Source organism: Fulmarus glacialis, unplaced genomic scaffold, assembly GCF_000690835.1.
Source record: "Fulmarus glacialis isolate BGI_N327 unplaced genomic scaffold, ASM69083v1 scaffold4618, whole genome shotgun sequence".
Lineage (NCBI taxonomy): Eukaryota > Metazoa > Chordata > Aves > Procellariiformes > Procellariidae > Fulmarus > Fulmarus glacialis.
This window is the reverse complement of record NW_009229988.1, coordinates 78,475-102,255: the sequence shown is the minus strand read 5'-3', so window position 1 is coordinate 102,255 and position 23,781 is coordinate 78,475. Positions and strand designations below refer to the sequence as shown.

At 37.7% G+C, this 23,781-nt stretch overlaps 1 protein-coding gene across 1 annotated transcript in view; it reads right to left on the bottom strand.

Moving 5' to 3' along the window:
- LOC104070267 (roundabout homolog 2-like) overlaps positions 1-23,781 on the bottom strand; it is a gene marked incomplete at its 3' end in the record, with an annotated part of 109,761 nt that overhangs the window by 14,334 nt on the left and 71,646 nt on the right. The window contains exons 14-18 of the mRNA XM_009584040.1: positions 22,067-22,238; positions 15,879-16,061; positions 6,498-6,540; positions 4,803-4,930; positions 299-580 (exon numbers count right to left, since the gene is read on the bottom strand). Coding sequence (XP_009582335.1) covers positions 299-580; positions 4,803-4,930; positions 6,498-6,540; positions 15,879-16,061; positions 22,067-22,238 — 808 coding nt within the window. The remainder of the gene's footprint in view (positions 1-298; positions 581-4,802; positions 4,931-6,497; positions 6,541-15,878; positions 16,062-22,066; positions 22,239-23,781) is intronic.

The following is a 23,781-nucleotide window of genomic DNA, read 5'->3' as shown; positions in this document are numbered from 1 at the left end:
TAGCAAATCAACGGCAGATGTGGTAGGGCAGCAAGTTTTAATTTTTTTTTTTTTTTAATGTATACCTATCCTAGCCTAATGGAAGGCAGATGGCTTGGTGATTAGCACAGGACGAAGAGGATTAAAAGCACGGAACTATATTTTGTGATTGTGTGCGATTCAGCACGCATGCAAGGTATGTAAGCATTAGTTACGGTAAATATGAACAGTGTCTCACATACCAAAAAGATTTTTCTAATTCATGCATAGATGATACAGTATAAAGCCAAGGGCTCTGGAAAATAAGAGCTGTAATTACCATTATTGCCTTTGCCTTGGTCTGGGAGAGAGTAACCGAATCCCATGAGGTCATTTTTTTGCTGAATTGAGCTTTTCCACTGAGGATCAGGTAAGTCGACAGCCAACTCATGGATGCTGTTGGAATGCAGTATCTGGGTGGTGGCATATGGCGTGGCTTGCGTTATTTGGCTGGAACTGTTGTAACTAGTTTTTGTAGTGAAGTCAATGCTGCTGTAAATGGCTCCATCAGACAGCATAGTAGCGGTTTTATCTCCTTGCCCTGGCACTGGTGGCAGCACATCTGTGGTGAACATAGGGGAATGAAACAAATCATTGATGCACAGGAAGCCTGAAAGTATCAAGGTTTAAGATGAAAAATAAATGTGTCATTTTGCACGTTTGCATTTCAGCTGAGACAGGTCCATGAGCCAATGAAGGGAAGATGATGTACAACCGTCACCAAGCTATCAGCATCTGTGACAGGCCTACCACTTGTCCTTCACGTCTCACTGCCTAAAACCATCTTTTTTTTTCCCATACCTTCAACTGTGAAAGTGAAGTTTGGAATATTTCTCTACTGAAGAATGTTTTCAATTGTTCACTCTATGTCAGAACCAATGAAACTGTCTGGGCTTCAGGGAAATGATGAAAGGAGTGAATCTACAAATCACAGAGGAAACTTTCCCAGAAAATATGTAGCAAAACTCTTAAACAGATGCCAAAGCTCTCAAAGCAATTTTTTAAGGGCATCACCTTGACTTCCTTGAAGTTTTATGCATCAACTTATCTAATTTTCTTTTTGACATTAGCTAGCATGTTTCTCCTTTTCAACAAAAGAAAAAGCTGGCAAAACCAAGTTATTCCCAATATGTGAAAGAAAATCTGTTATTCTGAAGGGATTTAAGTGATCAGTCTCTTAAAATGGCAAAGCAGCGTTGATAATGGAGAACAACTTGTTCAAATACTCCAGTACATTTACCTGAAAAACAGTACACCATATTTAACTAAATACCTGTTGACTTTTCTAGATCTTTTTAATCCTACCACACACTGCAATTTGTACCTTTAATCAGTTAGATAGGCAATCTCTCTCCTTACTAAACATCGTAGTGACCTTTGCTGGTGGAATACTGGATTTAGAAGCTGAGATTACTGAAGTGTGAAGAATCTAATGATGACTGGCATGATATCCCAAGGAGAACCACAGCTCAACAAATAACCCTCTTCCTGCTCTCTCAGAGGTCAATATATCAAATGGTACTATTTTTACAATTTATTTAGGCTCTGAAAAGTTGAATCCATTCTGGAATTTATTTGTTTAAAAAATGCATCATTTCTATGCCATTTGCTTTATATAGCCGTATGGCAGATATGGATTCCAACTGTTAGATAGTACTTGAGAGAATGCATACTCCTCCAGTGAGGATGTTCAGATTCCATTCTAGATATCACAGAAATTTTCATAGACCTTAAGCCCCAAAGAGGAAAGATGATTCTTGCACCTAGACAAGGGTTTAGGCTCAGTTCCAGACTCAGACATGGGTTTTGTGCAACCTCAGGGAATACAGTTGTTCTCTCACTGTCTCAAGACTTTTCCAGTAATGACATATGATACCATGGCCTCTTCCCACTGTTTTTTTGTTTGTTTGTTTGGGGTTTTTTTGGGATGAACATTTGGACTACTTTCTACTGCATGTGTACAACAGTGAACACTTTAATATGGACCTTAATAACATCTGCAGTCTAAGGGCAACAACATAATATTAACAATAAATATGGCAATAACAAGTGCTCAGTAGAGAGACTGCAGAAACAGAGATTGAATTTGGGTCTATCAGTATGATCTTCTTTTGCAGAAAACAAAAGGGAAATGGGCTCAATCAAGTATTTAAAATGCCTTAATTGTATTAACTTATGTCTGCAGATAAATTGAAGTGCAAAAAATTACAATCAATGCAAACTACAGGTCATATTTCAAAATCAGGTTATTACTATCTATCTGCACATATCCAGTGTGTTTTCTAGGGGCAGTACACAATCATAAAAGCATCTATGTGTAAATACAGCATGAGATGTGAAAGACAAGAGCAGTCCTATCTTTCTTGCATTTCATCCACAGTATGAAGATTTTTCCTTTCCACAATTGGTTTCATCAAAGTATAATGGATTGAAGTTTAGTAAATGAATTCTGTTGTTGATGTATAAAATGAAGTAAGTCCAGCTCAATGTGTCTGTGTTGGATTTGCAGACTCACAGAAGTAAAACCTAGCAAAATGCTCATCTCTCAAGTACTCAGACATACATCTATCTTTTAGAGCATGTTTCTGGCAACTGAAGAGGTATCATCTCTATACAGGCATTTTAAAATGGAGAACTATATATTTGCAGCCACTTGAAAGGAAAGTTGCACAGCTTCCCACCAGCCAAGAATTTTCAGTCGTTCTTGCTAATAAGCTGAGGTTCTCCAGACATTCTGGGAATTTTCAGTACAACCGCAGATTACTTTTTTGACCTCAATGAGATGTATACACTAAGCACTCAACGAGCTATTAAAATGCCATTTTACAAAGTGCCATAATCACCTAGTAAAAATCAAGTGTGATTTTCCCATCAAGTTGTCATAGCAAAAAAACCACACTGTACATTTCAGACCAAAGATGAAGACACATTTCGCACTGGACGCTTTCCCAAAAACTCTCCAAAATCCAACTCGTTTTGTAACTCTTGAGATAAATGAAATAGTGCTGAAATACTTCCTGAGGGAAGCTCTTTCTTGCTGTCTCAGGAGATGCAGTACCACTTTGTGGCCTTATGTGACTCCAAACCTGACCTGTGCTTCCCATTCACAGCCTTCCTCTCAAATGCCTTTCTAGGACATAATGTGGATTTCACTCTTAAATGCAATGTTAGAACTGCCTGCCTCAGCTTCTGAGTTTCCAGAGTGATTGATTGCCACCTTACTGTTTTCAAAATTCTTACCGACCTTTATATCATCACAGACCTTTTAACCAGTAAAAGAGGCCCAAGTTCTATCTATACAGTTAATTCATGTTAAAAGACATCTGACTTCTAATCCATCTTTAATGCAGAAGCATCCAAACTCAACTGCTGAAACAGATAGGGATAAGTGGTCCCAAACCAGCCAGAATAAAAGTGTGAGCTCAACTGTAAAGATCATGGGTGAAATTAAGCTGCTGAAATTGGAAATATAACTGTTGCATCTCTTGGACAAATTTGGACCTGTGCCTCATCCACATTGAAGCCAAAAGCTTGAAAACATGCTTCCAGTTTCAGTCATATAGAGCTAAATGCTAAAAGAAAATGGTAATTTTCCTGTATTATGTGACCTTATGGAAAGATGGAAAAGTACTGAATGGTTTTATTTTCAAGATATTCACAACAAAGAAGCTGGTAGATATTCAGTTGCCCTCTAAATAATCAAAAGTTTTGCTTACTTTATAATATTTTTGTAAGACAAGAGCTTTACAACATTTTTCTATGGAAAATAAATCTAGAGTGTTTTGTTGTAATTTGAAGTCACAGTAGTCAAACCACAGGCAAGAAGTTTTGCATGGGAACGTATAACCGATGTGAGGGATGGTTTTCAGAAGCAGATTCTAGTACAGTTCAAAACTGAATTCTTTTCACATTTATCAGTTTGATGGTTTTATAGATTTTTTGCATTTTAATGTATTTTTGATATATAAAGTTGTCTTGATTTTTGTTTACTTATTTATGTCTTAAAAATATTTATATACTCATTTACGTTAGGAAGTCTTGTTCTGAACACCACTATGCAGAACTAGCTCTGTTACATCACAGAAACCAAGAAAGTAAGAGAGAGATGTGAATATTACTGTGACTTTTAAAAATCCCAATCATACATCTTGAAATTCCCATTTGAGTAAAATGTTTGAAAGAAAATAACCCCCCTAAAGATTCATCACCATAATTATAAATCATTACCTCATCTCCCCAAAGGGCCTCCCTCAATTCAAAAGGGAAATAAAACCCTAAAAAATCTAAATAATTCCTGTTTATGTATTCTTTCCTCTAATAAGAAGGGAAGTTTCTGAAGACCTTTGAGGCCATCTTCATGGATTATGGTTGAGACTGAGAGGTTTTTGATGGGTAAGGTGACAGCAACAATGTTCTTCTGTCTGCGTGCCCCGAGTTCTTCTCTGCTCTTATGGACATCCTCTATCCCTGGCTACATTGACCTGCACAGCAGATTGCTCATCTCCACACAAAAGGGAATGAGTTTGAGCAACAAATACATTTCTCTTGAAATGATAAGCAGACCCTGTCTCACCACTGTGGGGTAAATTACAAACTAGACCTACATTTTAAAGAAGTAGAAAGAGACAAAGCAAAATGAACATTTTAAAGTAAATTTTAAATCAAATCTTGAGTCAAACATAGAAAGGACTATAACGATAAAAATATTACACAGTGTTTATCATATATGTTAACTAACAGAAGCCTATTGTATACTATACGTGACTTAATAAAATGAAGCCTACCTCCACGACCGAAATTGCCAAGATCATTGGGTCCACTAGTGCTGTTGTTTACCGGCAGACTTGTGGCAGGCCAAGAGTCTGCAAGCCAAGGATAACTGGGGTCACTTGCATTCAAGAGACCTGGTCGACTGAAGCAGAATAAGAAAAAAAGGTATACATACAAATATATATTTTTTTTTTTTTTACAAAATTAAAATATCTGTGAGACAACTAATGATTGAAGAGACCATATCACTGTTCTCCTAACACCGTAGGTAAAAAGCAGTTTAGAAGACTTTAATTTATTTCAAATTAAAATCGTGTAGCCTTTGATGATTTAAAGACCTTGAGCAGTTAATTAAGGATATATACAAATCAACTTTGTCAGTAGAAGTGGGACTAGGCATCCGTCGTGATTCTGCCAGAATCCAAATGAACTCCGTTGTCTGTGGGAAACAGGGGTTAGGCAGCACCATCATGGGATCCTACACCAGGGCTGCATGATAAATTACCACCTCAAGGGAGCCATCACTCAAACTGATTGCTCCGTATCAGCCATTTCCAGGACTTTGGGCTACTATTTCTTCCTTCCCTTGCATCCCAAATGCACGCCTGTCATCTACAGGCTGGTAACACTTTCTTTGAGCGCTCTTGGATGGTTTAGAGGCAAACAGGTTTGAGGAGGATTAATGGAAAGTCCACCGCTATCTTTATCTGCCACTACTGCATGGCTTTTATATCCCTGTAATTCCCAGCTTTGAGAGCAGTATTAAACAGCGAGGATGTTGAAAGAGAAGGTACACTCGGGCCATAAGGCACCGTGTCTCTCTCACCCCAGGATAAACAGCCAGAAATTTAGCAAGGCAGGTGGATTGTTTGTATTTATATTTAACAGGGAAAACAAATAATTTCCTGCAGACACCCTCTTCCCCCAAACAAAAACAAAAAACCATCCACAGTTCTGCAGCTTTTCTAGGTTATTAATGCACTCATGAAGTTGGAGCAACATCTCCGATCATCGTACTTATAGACCCCCGCCTGGCACAATCCCTAAGAGAAACACCGGTTTCTATGGAAACGGCAATAAGAAGACCCAGCCGCTTTCTTGCCACATCTACTCGCTCTCATTAGGCCTAATCTCTTTTTGCTAAAATATTGATTAAACGGGAGATTGGAAGTTATTACCAGGGCCTAATTACAATCTCCATATTGGCAAAGGGAAAATAGATGAGGATATATGGGCCCGTTATCAGCTTTTATCAATTTCAATTGAGTAGCTAAAGTTGTGGAATCCAGTCCTATCAATCTACAGCCTATTCATCATCCATGAATCATTATTTCGTGATCGATTAAGTGTAATTGTTCACTCACAGCAATTTAGGGGGGGCCAATAAGGAGTCTTAAACAACAGCAACTTCATTTGCTAATGTCTAATTAATGCAATAAACATCCCGGTAACAAATGAACACATTCCTTGTGATATTTACTACTCATTTCTTCCAGGGCATCTGGGAGATATGAAACATCTGGGCTTGATTCCTCCAAAGTGCACAACAGATAGGTCATTAAACCTCGTGGTAAGCTACTTAACTCCTTCTAGCACTGTCAGTCTTCCAAATGATCAGTTATTACCCAAGTGCATCACCTATAGCATTTTTCAGATCCCTAATTTTAAACAGAAATAGGACGGAAAGACCTTTACACAAAGAAACATACCTTCCATTGCTCATTAGTCCTCCATCTCCTCTTTGGAAAGTGACTGTGTTTTGGTTGGAAAAACAAAACAAACAAACATACACACACACGCACACACACATATAAGACAGGGAAAAATCAATTAGTAATAATTAAAAGTAACAATTCAAACTGCTCAGTGTCTGAGATCGGAGGCCTCTTGGCATCACCACATGATCAAGTACAGAAAATATGAGAAAAGGATCAAACACGTTAGGGTTACAATTTGTTTAGGATTTCACTGCACCTTATTGACTAACATCAATTTGCCCCACAGCTTGCAAGGCAAACCAGCCGCCTGGATAAAAGGCCTGAATTTACCACAGGCCCCTTCATCTGACTTTGCATTGCAAGACTGTGCCATGTGATGAAATTGTTTTCTTGGCATGCTTTTACTTCAGTATATAATGACATTGCACCAGCGAGTTAATAACATCATGTTGTAATGCAGTAATATAATGTCACCACACAAATATGCCATTTCCTAGGACAAATACAAAGAGGTAGCAGCTCTATTAGAGCTGAAGGGGCGAAAAAAAGCATACAGCTGCACCGTTTCCATTAAAAGTACAGTATAAAAACCAGCACCCACACATAAATGCATACACGCCAGTATCACTGGGAAGAAAAAGTGTTTCCAGTCTTGCCATGGGGGATGCCAAGGATACATTCAGAGGGAGACAATTGTTTTTATGGCTCCATTCATGGGTGTTTGACAAAACCCAGCCTATCCCTCATCTATCTTATCAACAGGATTACATTTCAGGGCAATATAGGTAAACCCACATTACTGGTGAAATGCTAATTGACAACATTTGATGCTCCTTTTTGAAGCACTGGCAAATATTTTGAATCAAGGCCAACAAACTACTCTGGTTCTCAGTGGCAATATCCCATTATTTATTGTCAGGCATAGATAAGGCAGACTATTAAATTATATCAATGTCCTAGACACCTGCATCTTTACAGGCCCCTGACAAGATGAGGGTTCAAATTTCAGAGAGGAATGGAAGAGTCTGTGGCCAGTTCAATTTAAAATAGGCCTTGGTTTGGAAATACTATTTGCCTCTGTAAGACAGATATTCCCATCATTAAATTATAGCTCCCAGAGCGTTTGCAAGATTTTCCAAATATTACTCCAAACTACACTAATTCAAGATTAGGCTTTCTATTATACACCATTCTAATCAGACAAAATTACTAAACCCAATAGAAATGCTGTAAGCATTAAAAAAATTAGCAATGACATAAACCCCCTGGGAAAATACTTCTGACTCCTTGTAGAATCCTTGTCACTTTGTTAACTCCTAGGATAATTTCACAGTCTACATTCAGCAAAGGGGACGAAACTGGCCCCTCTGGAAGCCCTGCTGGAAGAGTGCTTGGGTAGGGTGATTAATTACCCTTCACTGCAGAACAGACTAATATCAATATCAGAAAATCGCTGCAGTCATATGTCACATCAAAATGGTTAATAGCTGAATTTTGAAAGGATGTAATCAAACCAATTAATAAAAACAAAATGCAAGTATGGGAAGTATTAAAGAAAAGTCTGCTTTGAAAAACAAGACATGGTAAAACATCGCAGCTAATTAATTTTAGAGCTGATGCTACTTTCATTCACTAAATTGTTGTTTCATTGTTGTTTCTAATGGGCAGTCAAATGACTGTATCACTCATTGCTTAAAAGTGAATAATCATCTGAAGTGCTGTGGATATCATGTGTGAATATGCAAAGAGCTGGGTACTGCCTGGCTATGCTTCAAAGTGTGTTGTTCAAAAGTACCTAAGATGCTGTTTCCTTTCTCCTCCTCCCCTTCAAATTTAATACTCCATTTCTCCAACTTTCTGCATTTGTCAAAGCAACAAGAAATAAGGAAAATGAGAAACAAAGGTGCATTCGGTAACAACCCTTATAAATAAAGTTTACAGATTTAAGGGAATTCCAGTAAAACATATTTTCTGAAAACTTCTTGGGATTAATGCTCTTGTTTAGACTATTGTCTACCAGAAATAATTTTAAAGTAATATTGTCACCACTTGTATAGCACGTACAGGTGTGTGAGATTTTAACTATGCATGTCATATGGAAAACAAAAATCAATACTTGTGGTCTTCAAAATATTTATATCCCTTGTGTACCTTTGTAAAGCAAAGCTAAAATGGGGAAGCTAGTAGGAAATTGCAGCAATGTTTGCCAGACACATTTTATTTTCCGTGCAGTGAGGTATGGAAAAAACTCCAAGGCATGCTGTGAGAAACATATCAAGAAGACATGACATTGAAACCTCTTCGCTAGAGCCATAATTGCTGCAGATTGGCTATGGCATATGAGCTTGTTGAGAAGAGACAGGTATCACAGCCTTTACTCTTTTTTCTTCTATCTGTAGTGGTATCCTGGTGGTAGTAACTGTTTCCTGGTTTTCTCCTACATTAAATAATCTTACACTCTCCCAATACAAACACTGTTTTTAGAAGAAAGATTCAGCTTAGTTTATTAAAAAAAGAACTTGTCTTGCAGTGACATTGTTTTTCCTGCCGAAGACTGTGCCTGGCTTATGTGATGTGTATGGAACTGGGAAGGAATGCAGGTTCTTTCGTTTACCGTCCACCCTGTATACCAATGGTTATAAATTTCATGAGAAAATAAACAAGAAAGTATTTTAGTTACTATTCTTGGTGGAAAAGTCTCCAGAATATCATCTAAGCTAGCCAAAATTCCTCTTGAAGTGTGGACGTGTCATCAGGATGTAACAGAAAAAAAATCATATTCCTGATGCCATCCATAAATGGGCTACCTGAGGCTGGATAAGGAAGGTGCCTTTCTTTTAGCATCAATATTGTGAAAGGAAAGACAGCTAACAACAGAAGATATGGTCAGGCTGCCAACACAAGCACTATGTTTATCTTTGTTTTGTCAGCATTTTTGCCTGCAGTTTGATTTCTGCAATTACAGAACAAGTCTAAATGCCTGAATAGGAGCATACTTAATGCAATGCAGGCTTGTAGATGTCACTGTAAAAATAAAACACACAGTTGGCTTTATTCATCCTGTCTCCACTTCAGAAAGAAGCAGAGCAATTTCAAGGGGCAATGTAAGAGGAGGAAGGGAAGGATGTCCCTATCACTGACCCACCCATCTCCCTTGCTTTTTATCACCGAGGAAGCAAAAAAGCTCTTTCAGCACTCTTTGCATCTGATATATGTTCTTAGAAAGGCTGAAGACCTGCAGGGATGAGATTGGTTTTCAAAAGAAGATGAAAAAATAACCTCTGCATAGAGAGATTTTGAAGGAATCCCCACCAGCTTATACTTCAAGGACTGTAAAAATGCAGAAATATAATCCAAAGTGCATTTTAAATGGATAAATATTTAAGGAAATTATATTGTATGTATTTGTATGAAGAACAGCATACGTTAAGGAGCTTTTCACATGCTTTCTATTAAATATATAAGGAAGTACCCAAACCATTTACTAATATTATCTGACATGGTTAAACCTAATCTTCATGCCTGCTAGAATTGGAAAAATATGAATGTATAGTAAGTTGACATTCTAAGGCAAGAAAGCTTTAGAAAGCTTTAGAAAGCTTTCTGTATGCCTATCTCTAGTAGGCCACATTTTCCTACCGCAAATGAAAACTTTAATGTTGCCAGCCAAGTCTCATTCTTTTTTCTGATAAGCTGTTCCTCAAATATGAATGTAGATTAATCCTCTTTTAATAAGCATTAACTCAGAACAGATAATCAGCATATAAAAAGTCCACCAAATCTTCTGCCTACCTTTGGATGATTTTGTCAAATAATTTATCCTCATTTAACATTTTCAGGAGTTGTGCATAAAATGTGTAGCAATCCATAATTCTCTATCTATTTTAAATTTGTTTTTATTTACTCAGTTTCATGAAATCTTTAATCCCAAGGAGCACTAGTCACTAAATAAGCTTACCTACTCACAAGTGAAAATACATATTTACTTTCTTTGCATGCTTTCTTTGCTTCACTTGAAAACACCTGAGTATTCAAGTGAGCGGGTACTGGCACAACAATGAGTTTGAGGGCACAGGAAGGATAAGCAGATACATGAAATTTCTTGTATTTCTACAAATGGATTCCATGCCTTTGTTGTGTAAGTCCTTATACCAAAATGTGGAAAAAGAATTGCAACTTCCAGTACAAAATAAACAAATTCTGTTCTGTCATTGTAATACGGGAATGAAACAATTCATCTATTATACGAGAAGTGGTCAGATACATCTTCTTGTGCCATCTATCTTTTGTTGTATCATGAAACCCACAGTGCATGTCTATATCCAGGTAATCTGAGTAAAGGGTAACCATAAAAATACAAAAAAAACAGTGCAGCAATACTTTAGCTTTTACAGAAACTCACAAAAGTAAGACCAATCCATCCTTTATATCACAGAACAGATGATGGAAAAGGGGTAACATTTGTATTTAGTGTCTCTGTGCCAGATTTGGTTTTGCTGATATTATGTCACGGTCTTGAAAATGTATACTTCTTGTATAGCTGCAGATGATGACACTACTACTTACCAGTAGTAATCTAACAAACATAGTTGAAAATCATATGTTTTGAAGTACTGATATTACCGAGAATCAATGCCTGGTGAGTCATAATGGAAGAAAGGGAAGTGGAGCAATAGTGATGTACAGAATTGTGGCTCAGTAACTACTGGAGTCAATTCAACTGAAAATAAGTAAAAAAATTTAGCTATGATTTTCAATGTCCCTTTATTTGTGACCATCTGAGCAATCGATCAGTGCTTATGAAAATGTTCACAAAGACAGAAAGCTTAATGAATTTAACTCAATCAATTATTCTTCTCTGGCACAAATCTTTACCAATTGCATGACATTTGCTGTTTGCTCTTCTCCTACAGAATGTTACAGTAGTTTAGTCACACAGCAAAAATTATACCTCTTAGGAGCCTAATAACAGAATACAAATAACAAATAGTCCCAGTGAATGAACCATAATCTGAAAATGACCCAAAAGAACATTTTTAACAGTAATTATATAATTGCAGAATCCAGACTTTGAAACAACTATTTTTAGTGTTTTAAGTTCTACACATATGCAAATACAACTGAAGAAAAACAAAACAAAAAACATTTACGTCAGAAATAACTGAAAAAAAAAGTTTTGTTTTGTGTCTGAAATAGAGTAAGTATATCAATCTTCCACTAATACATTCAATTCTCTTTATTATACAGTCAAATCTGCACATTCTGCGACTTTCTGAAGCAAGAATTTAAAGCAGATGTCTGAACAAAAAGCATGCACCTTCTAAAATCTGAGTATATTAGGATAAATGCATCATTAGTAAACTTTATTGACAGCTGTCTCTGATGAGATTCCGAAAGCTACATACCACTGTCTAAATATTTAGATCTGAAACCAAACTGTTCATGAATCATTACTTTAAAGGGAACAACAGTTGTGAGTGTCATCAAACCTCCAGAAGCATAGATATGTTTGTCGAAATGGTATTACCAATGGCAAATTCAAATACTAGAGAACTAACGATGTTTCTTAGGGAACTCTGGGTATAAAGATAAAAAACATTGACTATGTTCTTTCATAAGAACAACATTATTTTTTTAAATTAATAATTCTTTTTTTGGACTTGACTACAGGATGACTTAGGTTCTCAGTACCTCCAGAAATGATTTTAGGCCAGGAAATAGAACTATATGCTGTTACAGTTCTATAAAGTCCACGAGAAGTCAAAACTATTTTTAAAAAAACAAATTTTTTGCAATGCCTCTGACATATCCTAGTTGCCCAGCACATGTGGATCAACTGCACTGAATCATGCACAGTCACTGTAGCTCCAGCACAACCCTGTGTCATGCCAATGTATGCTACAAAGACAATGGAAAAAACTCACCACAGTTACAGACAGCTGACAGTGGCATAATCATAGGAACCAAATGCAAAAACGCATTATTTCATTTTGGAAATAATCTTATGTTGTGTCACAAAGAAAAGCAAGTAAAGCGATTAGGGTAGGATATGTTGTGCCACAACTGACACTAACTTGAACAAACCTGCCCGGAAGCCAGAGGAGCAATTCCTGAGCCCCCAGAGCTTCTCCACAAGGACACTTCTCCCTCATAATGTCACAGGCCCCTGGGGCAGACACCACTACCTTGGCTCATCTGCCTCGACAGTCATCCGCTCTTTCCTTCTAAGCTAAACACTCAAGCTGTGGCTGAAGATAAGCAACAGCGAGAAAGCATTCAGCAGCACAGTAGGAAGACTGGCCTCTATCACATGGATGGCAGAGGGGGCAGAAGAAGAGACAGCTTTGGTAAGCGCAACCGAGGGTCCAAGCTACACACAGAAAACTTTACAGACTTCTGCTGGAAAATGCTGAGGTTTATCAGCCTTTTACACTGTAACACTGAGGTATAATTACATTTGAGTTTTTGAATCTCGAGCTTAGGTATGACAGCAGAAGCTAATTATTTCTATTAATTATTACTACTAATTGTATACTCTATTTTTCCTGGCTATCCATATGTTGACTAAGCTGTTTGCAACCTGCTTTAATCATATCTTTAATCATGCTCACGGTAATGGTCTACCGTATGCTATATTTATTAAAGATACGAAAACTAGGATATCAGCTTTGAATTGGGTAGGCAGAAAAAAAGCAGATGCTTCAATTTCAAAAACACTGTAAAGGCAATGCGTGCTTAGGTTAATCACTAGCTAATTAATCACTAGCTTGAAGATCTGAACACCTCATGGTAAGGCCAACTACAAGCTAAATGGAAGAAAGTTCCATTTCTCCAGTTAGATCTTCAAAAATGTTCGAGATACTTTTTTTGAGCTTTAAAATAAAAATTCAATTACATACAACTAATGCTTGTTTATGTTAAGTTAGCTCAAGCATCTTGTCCTGCAAATTACTTTCAAAACTGCATTATTTCAAGGAATTAGATGAGTAAGAAATATGCAGAATTATAAGGACAGAGACATTAATGGCGGTAGATTTTATGTTCCCCTGGAATCACTAGGAGAATGAATGCTACATTTTTACCACAAATAGGCAGCAGAAGTATTTCTCCTTATATTTGGTTTTAATTCTGCATATCTCACATGTTCATAAACACTTAGCTAATGTTTGCAATGACGTGTTGGTGAGGTAAGAGACAGACTAATGGACAGTACCTGCAGGGGTGAAGGTGAAGGACTGAACTGCAAAACAAGAAAGCAAACACATTGTGAGTTACACACCCTGATAATAAGCGCTAATTGCAGGGCAAGAGTTTCCTCTGGAACTTACTCAGTTATGGTTGAATATCATAAGCAGGACATAACAGTTGAGCTTAAAGCACTAACCAGCCAGCAGCCAATGAGAAATGATGGTTGGAAAGGTGAGCAGTGAATTTTGACAGTCACATTTAAAGACTTTCTGTGTGGACATGCTGTTGTCCAAATTGTAAACATCAGGATGAATTTTCACGCATGATCTGTTACGAACTTTCCTTGCTGAAAGCATACACTATTTCATAATTCTGATGATGGGAATTCTGTGTCATGATGCAATGTTTACATCACACTTAGATGCAGCAATGAGAAGCAATGAGTTGCAGGAGACACACTGTTTGTAATGACTGTTATAATTATTTACAGCTATGCATTTTAAGGTATAAAAGACTTTGCTCTCAATCTCCTCCCCCTCAACATGCCACTTCACATACAGAGCTAACAATTCTGCTTTTAAAAAAAAGAGTAGTCTTAGCTTGTGTCCAAAGTTTACGTATAGGACTGTTTCCTAGGAGGAATAACAGTACAGCTGTCTCTTAATATGAAAAATCTTGGGATCTAGACTGATACTTCATATAAATACATATGTAGGTGTGTGTGATATATACTAGTTTCTCAATTAACACCACTCCACCTCTCAGAGAGTAAAAGTCATTGCTGTTAAAAGAAAGAAAAGAACACCTCAGCAAAAAGCGTAACCTATGAATGATACAGGCCACGTGGTGATGCAAGGTGAGGTTCCACAGAAACCGAGTCAGTCCAAGAGCCACCCACTGAAAGGGTCTCTCCTCCCTCTGCTTCCACTGCTTGTCTGATTTCTTCTTGGGCTGCCTTGTTTCACTAAGCCAGTGGAAAACTAACCCAGCAGGAAGGATTGAAAACCAACATAGAATAGTTTCCTTCTGGTTCAGTGAGCCCAGTTGGGACATTGAGGAGTCTGATGATGGCTAACGCCAAGGTGAGGAGGCATAGGACTGTTTGGCTGCGAGCAGGGAATGAACGTTGGTTTTTGGCAAGTTGTTAGAGATGATCAGCCACTTAGGGAACCTGTGTCCTTGGGTTCGCGTGTTCGCATGATAACTTCTAAATAGAAGAGTACTAGTACAACTTTAGTGTAATATAATGTCAACATTAAATGTGCTGCGTCCTCAACTGTGCAAATCTTGCTCAAAAAGGAAATGTTTTCTCTTTTTAAATGTTAATAAGCACTACAAGAGAACCTACCCCAATATCTGAAGAACAGCTTTTTTGTGTTAAATTAGGCTTCAGAGTGACCTATTTTGTGGTAATTCAACTGACTTCCTAAAAATCTGTAAGAATCCTGAAGCACAGAATAATACACAAAACAAACAGGTTGGGGGAGGAAGAAAATATTTTCATTTGGCAAATGTATTTATTTTTCCAAATGTAGTTTTCAAGAACTGATTTGTAACTGGAACAACACATTTGGTGCAAGAGGGATCACGCTGTGAGGGCATTCCAAGGTGTTCTACCTCCAAGACAAAACTTTTTATGGCTTCTGCCATAGGTAAATTTTGACTACACTTCTCTGTCTAATACATCACTCTCTTCTCCTCCAGCTATAGGTATGGAGTCACCGATTAAGTACCTCCATTCATTTCCCATGCATACGGCTTCAAAGACATGGAAATGCATGGGAATGAAGAAGACGACGACCAAATACTCTTTCTAACCTTCCTTGTAAGGGTCTAGTCTAATTCACATTTGAGCACATAAATGGAGCTGGACTGCTAACAGAGTGCCTTCTGAGCAAGGAGAAAGAGGTACAGTTGATCCTCTTTGTACTTTTTTATGCTAGATGTGCTGGAGATGTAAAAATAAAGACTGTCTTATGATAATGATGAAATGTGGTACCGAGCAATGCATATAAAGCTTCTCATACACCAGCATTTTCACAGCATACATTTAAAACAAGCATACAAAATTCACCCAGGCCACCTTTGCTGTAAGTTCAGCATGTTTTTTAAGTAGGTTTAACAGTGCCTGTTCTCTTCATGACAGAACCTGATGAGATGGTAATAAATAGTTACTGTTCTTACCAGCATAATTGCTGAGCCCCTTCCTCTTCTTTCTGCGCCAGTACAGCCAGATGCTGAAACCCATCAGAATTACCCAACATGCACCACCGATGCCAGCTATAAAGGCAGGCTGTTTGACAACATCAGTGATTTGCTCAGTTATGCTGTTGTTATTTTCAGTGATGACAACTTCGTTACGACCTCCTGCACAAAAGAAATTCAACAGAGCGTTGTTATTATGGATTCTGTAATACAAACAGGAACCAAGTACTGTAAATGAAAATTAAAAAAAAACAGTAATGCACCTCAAAAGAATTATCCACAGTAGGAAAGCTTTAATGAGTATCAATGCACACCTGAAAACCATTCTAGAACCATTACCTTTCTAGAAAGTAAATCCATAATCCATTGTGATTTTGCAAACATATATTTGAAAAGATAGCCCTATAGCACTCTCCCAAGTAATCTAACAGATGGCAGTCCAGAGCCTTTTTTTTAACAATATACATGTTTGTTGGTTTGTTTTGCATAATTATAGACAAAATACAATCATGAGAAAATGGATCATAGGAAACCAATCAAAAAAAAAAAAATCAAGCAATCAATAATAGCTTTTTCCAATAAGAAATCCAAATACAAAATATTTTACAACATCAAAAGACAGTTCCTTCTCTCGTTGCTGTCAGCATGACAAAAATTCTTACTTAACTCATTTGTTTTTGCTGCATGCTAGAGTTTCCAAATTTAAAATAAAAAATAAATATATGTATTTTCAACTGGGGCAAAGATGCATTTTCCAGCAATTATTTCATGGGGAAAACAATCCATACAAATCCTAAGTGCACCAGCTTTGACAGAAAGTAGAAAATTGCGTAGTTAAGCTCTAAACAATCACAGCAACAGATGCTAATTTTTTCACCTAGAATAGGCATGAAAAAATGCTAACATCAACCTGTAAGAAATAGTTATGACATGGAATACCAATTAAAGTGACATGTATCAAAAATTACTATATAGGATCTTAAATTGTGTATATTACATTAGAAAACTGTAAATTTCAGTAGATGCTCCCATTGGTTTTTTCCCCCTCTTTCTCTAAAAGGGAACTTTTCTAAAAGGAAAAGCTTGGTGTCTGGTTTGAAAACAAATGCTCATAAAAAATGTGAATGGAAATTCAGGAAATGCTAAAGCATATAGTTCTAGGGCCGGCACTTTTCTGCTTCAAACCTTCCCTTGTCAAAAATGGCTAGTTTTAAAATTAGGAAATGTGGAACATATTTTTCTGAAAAAATACGAATATTGATTATATGTACATTTGATATAAACTGCCCACATCTGCAGTTTTGAAATTGGTGAAAGAATTATCCATCATTTCCAGTAAAAGCATTTATACAGCTCAATCCTTGAAATGTTTATGCAGTATTAGCAGATGCCTGTATGCATGCTGAAGAGCTGCAAGAGTAGCTACTCTGCTGAGACAAAAAAGATGCAAATACTATGATTCTCAATTATGAGAATCTATCGCACAGACGTAAAGGTAGTAGAATACAGCAATAAAACACTGAAATGGTCATTCAGAGGAAATCATTAAATCATTATGCCTTGCTGTGAAAACGTACGTATTCCTCTTCTATAATTCAGCAACGGTTAAATTTACCGCTCACTTCTTTCCACAGAACAGCCCCCACGTCAGCACACTGCCTTCAGCCTAAAGCAAACAAGGTCATTGGCTAAAGCAGATGCGAGAAGTCTGACACTTCCAGTTTTATTTCCACGGACACCTCTTTGCAGAAGACCCAGAGTTTGCACCAGCCAAGCTGCGACTGAGGACCCCTCCCAGAGGGCCCGTGGGGCTGAGCGTGGCTGCCTGCCCGGCCTGCCCCCAGCCCCGGGCACCGGCTCTGCCCCAGCGCTGCCCCAGCCCAGACACAGCTTCAGGCCCCAAGTTGTGTTTGGAGCCGGACTGACTTACTCGAGAAGAAATGCGATGCACTGCATTACATTGCTATCACACTGTTCGTGATCTGGGTCATTTTATTAAGCTTTCTCTCTTTCAGCACCATGTCAATATTTAGCAATGATGACCGTCTGCTTCTGCACACAGGCTGCTGAAACTGTGCTGAGCTTGGCTTGCTTTCAGTAGTTCTGTGCAAGAAACAAAACAGGCTTCCCGCAAACAAAACAGGTCCCACAGAAGGATGCTGACAGACTACGCCTGCTAATGTATAAAAAGGCAGTGCACCAGCACTGGTATCGTGTACCAGTCTATACTGGCCATGCTGGTAAGCTTTACTAGCGTCAGGGCCTGGTAGCTGCAGCTGTCCTTCCCCGTGCTTTCCTGTTTTGTCTTGCCGCTGCCAAAGGCCTGACGGTTTCCAGTCCCGATGCAGTAAGTGAGAATAAAACTCAGTGAGCACCTGTGAGAAGGAAAAAAAGGGAGGCAGCAGTGGCTCCTTTATCGGATTTCCCCCTTTTTTCTGCCCATGGAACCAATCCATAGTGCTGAAAGAGGAAGTGCTGAGAGTAAAACTAATAGAAAGAGGCACTCTACGACATGCTCTTCCAGGCACACAATTGATTTTCTAGTAGAAATCAGCACGGGAGTTGATGTTGCTCTAATTGCCATTAACTTTCAGTTAATTTCTGTGCCCTTTGGAGGAGAGGTAAAAGCAGCGGGACGGTGAGGAAACAGGTAATGTCGGCCGCTGCTTCGGAGGCAGCTGTGCTGCCGTGGCGAAGAGCGGGCCGGGAAGCGCTTCAGAGACACCGGCTTCGGGAGCGGACGCTCCTGGACTCAAGAAAAGAACTGCTTCCCGTTAAAGCCTCCAAAAAGTCTGAAGATCTCATTTTCTTCTCTAAGGTCAGAAACCAGTCTTTTGAGAATGGAGGATGTGAGAGCAAACTGCAGAGAGCCTGGGGACAGCTTTCAGTAGACTTTACGCTCTCCTTCTCTTTTAGGGGAAGGAGCAATCTGTCTCCAAATTACCTTCTAAAGTTTGCAGTCTGGCTGTTTGCTTTTACCCTTCAGTGCCTAGGAATTACAACTGCAAAAGTAATAATTCATTTAAATGTCAAAATAACATATGCTTTGTGAATTTGATGACTGAAAAATAAATGGATACAGATGAATGTTACCCACTGATGTTTGATAAAATTAATATAATCGTTGGGGTTTGGGGAAACAAACGGCATTAATTTTGTGTTTCTTTATATAATATTTAAGCAGAAGTAATAAATATGTCATCCAAGGTACCAGTGTACTATTTCAAATACTGCAGGTGTTTCTGTAACAATGCTGTCAGTTCAACTAATTAGAACACAGACAAGGGAAGTGTGCGACCTGTAACGCTCCATTGTTCCTGAAGACAAAAACATAATGAAATACAATGTCTTCCTCCCATTGGAGAGTAATGAAGAACAAAACTAATTTGTTGGACCAAAAATTAATTAGACACATCAGATTCGATTGTACCTATTACTGTGAAAGTTTGCAGCTGTTCCTCATATTATTATGCCAATGACGGAATATAAGAGTGAACAGGCCAACTGATGGAGAGAAATAATAGCTATATCATTAACCAACATTGCCGTTATCTCCAATTTTATTTCTGGTTTTCCAGAAGTGAAATTTTTTAGCATATCAATAGTGATCATAAAAATTTTATTCTTGATTCTCTTTGAGTATTCCATGAAATTTTTCAACATCCTGCTTGAAGTATGGGCACAGGATTCCTGTAACAGTGACACAGTATCCAGCTAAAGAAATAATATACTTCCTACTGCTCCATACTCTCCTTTTTTACTGGTTTTACTTTCTGGATTGTCACGGGTTATCTAGAATTGGTCTGGGAAGTCAGTAGTTGATTATCCACTGTGAAAATCAGTTATTTTCAGAAAAAACCTTCTTCTTAGAAGAACATATCCTATGCTTAAGAATAACACCTTTCTTTTTATACACTGGACTCTGTAATTCATGACAATGAAAGTCGTACTGTTTAGCAACATGGTTTAACTCTTCTGCATCACTGACCCGCTCTCTCCATAATTCAGCATTTCTGTAGTTTTTCATTCTGTTTGCAAGCTGTTAAATAGTATAGCTAAGTTCCAGGTCATATAGGACTCCATTATAATACAATCACTTAATAACATTTTCCTATTTGTGATAATGTTTTGACGTTTATTCATTAGCTCATTTTTGGTCCGTGTATTTTTTTTTTTTTAAATTTACCTAAAAAATTCATTTTCTTATTTTATGTTCTTGATTGTCAGTCAAACATCGAGTGGTACCAACTCAAATTTTCCAGAAATGGTATCACTTAAACACTGTTACCTTTATCAAGCAAATTTATAGTCTGAGAAATAAGAGCCAGCAATTCATAAGCAATAGAAAAATGGGATCTAAAGAAAAGGGAGATACAGACCATACAAGTAATCATCACATCCAGCTTTAGGCTCCCAAAAGGAAAAACAGAAATGAGAACAGAAACACAACCCAAACAGAAAAGACTGTTCTTTACTTTTCATGCAAAGGAGACTTAATTGCACAAAGATGCCACCAGACAGACTTGTTGAAGCAGACATTCTGGGATCATTTAAGGAACAAATAAATATCACTAAGTTTAACGATGGAAAATTAAGACTCTAAATGCCAAATACCTTCTTTCTTTCTTTCATACTTTATTTGCATCCTAACATCCCTTTCCTCCTTCCTGCAACAATAGAGATCTCTCCCTAGTATAATCTCTTGATTATACTAGTAATTTTTTGTAAGGAAAAAGTCAGGATGAAGGGCTGTATTCAGATGCGGGGCTGAGCATTCTGGGAATCATCCAGAAAAGCACTTTGGTGCAATTTTAACTCACAACATGTTAAGTGATACAAGGCTACTCACTTGCTTAAAATGCAACACACTTAAGTGTTTTGCTGGAACAAGCCCAGTGTGTTTAGTACCTAGCTAGATGGACTCCCTAGTGAAATAAGAAAAAGAAGCCCTGCTCAAAGCGAATGCAATGACAAACTAGTCTCACAACATCAGTTATTTACACAGAGGTCCAAAATTCAGGCCTATTAGATGACAGGTTTCTTGCATTTTCAAAAATCAATTTCTTGCTTTCAGTTCTAGAAAACTTTTTTCTCCTCTTTTCTTTGGCGTTTCTGTGGCTGCCTTTTTCTAAAACCAGTGCTACCTTCACCTCCACTCTTGTATTTCCTTCTCCAGTGATAGTAAATTCAAAGCTGACGTACCCCAATTTCTGTTTTGATGCATAGGGAACCTGAATATCATTAAACATTTAAGCAATGCTTAAGGGATGGCCTTTTCTAAAGGTCTGCACATAACAGAATAGCCCATGTTTGGGACATTGTGTTGTCAACATTTTCTAGAAAGAAAATATTTAATAACAACAAAAGACCCAAAACCAAACAAAAGCACATTTAAGTAATAACTAAATTAGATAATACAGCTAAAAGCCACAAAATCCCTATATGACGCACTCAAAAGAGGTGCTGCTCTGCACAGCTCAATTCAGTTTTGCTAAATATGGTTACTTCTCCTGTTCTTACCCTTCCCATACTGTTCCTGTCTTTATATTTTATACTTGAGAAGAATTTCAGAAGAAACAGAATCTGTGTTTCCCTCAGGTCAGGAAATTAATTCAGCGTGGAAACCACTACTAAGAAACAGTCATTTCAAAGGCAGGCATGATAATACTACCTTTGCTGTCTATTTGAACTAGAGGCCACTTATTCTTTGACAGAGGAAGCTCATCTGCTTGGGATACCTGAGAAACACTGACTTCAAATGTTCAGAAAACCTACTGTAAATAGTGCCTTAGGCACCAACGGTACTAGTAAGGCAATATTACAGTCACCTGAACAGGAGGAAAAGGGAGCTCAAGCTGTTAGTTCCATAAATCCATCAACCTGCAGAAGTGGTAAATTCATAAAAAATAAATTAAATCAGTTTCACTAGATAATCTGCATTTTCTCATATGTCTCGGGAGCATATTTCCCTCCATTGGCTGCGAGAACTCTGCACAAAGAGAAGACACAACGTCAGCAGGCAGTTGGACATTAAAAGCTAAGTAACTAGCTCTATTCAAATCTCGTCTTTTGCTCCATGGATTTTTATGCTTCCAGAAGTGATTTATGAAAGCATTTCTGAAAGTCAAAACAGGCAAAACAAAACAACAAAACAGACAATCACTTACCGATTATTATGGGTTGTGGCTCACTTTTTACTCCCACACCTGCACTGGTGCTTGCAGCAACTTCCACACGGTACTGAATACCTGGATATAGGCCACCTATTACTACAGACCGAATGGCTGCATCTACTGTTTTGTTGATATGAAATCGAGTCTCATTACCTAGGCACCAGATCTGGGACAAAAGTTGATGTGTTAAAAAATACGAAATTCTTCATACTCATAAACAATTGCGCATAGATATGACATATCAAGGTATTGCATGACAATCATTTATTTTGGACTTCTTAACAATGTTACTGTCCAGGAGTAGTTGGAATTGGGATGATTTAGCTCAGCAAGCTATCCCAGATTAGCACAGGACCAAGCCAGCTGCAAAGACTGCTTGCAAATACCTCTCTGGACTCTGGCTCTCCATGGAGTGCAAATTCTGCTGTTACACTTCTTAGAAGCACAGACCAGAATCATCCAAGTGAAAAAGAGGCATTATACATTAATTGAAATCTTGTTCAGTAATATGATTACCACCAAACCTTTCCTAAAAACCCTCACATTTTTTCATTCTTAATTTTCCACTGAATAGCAAAAGGACACCAAATAATACAATCACAGGTTGAAACACTTCTCAAAGTACTAAAGAAGAAACAATTTTCAAAATTCTTTTCAACTTCCTTTCACTGCACAACAGCGATATGTGAAATTTCTGAAATAGAATAAGTACAAACTCACTTTTTACTGCTGCTTTTGTTCAGGAATCCAGATATCAGTTCCTGACTCAATTACTCTCTAATTAAACAGAAAAAAACCTCTATAATCTCAATTGGCATTTTGTGATGAGAATGGTCTATGATTTCAGAGTGTTATGTCTCTGTCTTGCATTTTTCCATGGGCTTTTCCCAAGAAGTTTCAAAACTGAGATCTTTTAGGGCTTTTCTTCAGTTAATGTTATCTGCATATAATGCTTCTGTATTATTAAAGAAAGCATTTACTACCACTCAGGAAAATCAATGTATAAAGATATCACATGTACACTACATAATTATAATAGCAGATGTGTCTAAGTAACAGCAATGCTCCCTTTACTGTTATTTTTGATCCTGCACAGTGTCTTACCACACCTTATCTTCTTTCTGTGAAACACGAAGGAAAATTTGGAGGGCAAAAGAAACCCTTGTTCTCCTAAGCTCAAGTAGATCTAATTTGCAGGCCAGAATACATTAAGGTGAGAAACTTGCATTCATTCTTTCACTCCTTGTCTTAGGTTACAGCAGCTAAGAGATGTCCCTAATCAAAGGCATTTAATTCATAAATGAATTTACAGGCGCTCTGATGCTTTTAGTGGAATCAACAGATCTACATTCAATTTGTTAGAAAAAGTACTGTGAAACCTTAGCAGTCATTTTATACTCAAGGAAGTATTAGACTCTTTGCACTATATTCACTGTAGCCAGCTCACTAATCAGGCAGCCACCTAACTTAACACAGAAGGGATGTAATAGGTAGTGACTCCAGCTGGTTTTATAAACAGCCTAGAGGTCTGAGCACTCACCTGGAACATGGCTTTTATTAACCATCAGCCCACTTTGTTTCATATCTACATATTTTGTGCTTTAAGAATGTGCTTTACTTATTTGCTTATAAGCCCTTGATGGTTAATATTGACTTATACTGGTGTCAGTATCAAGATTAATTAAGCCAAAAGATAATTATTAATTGAT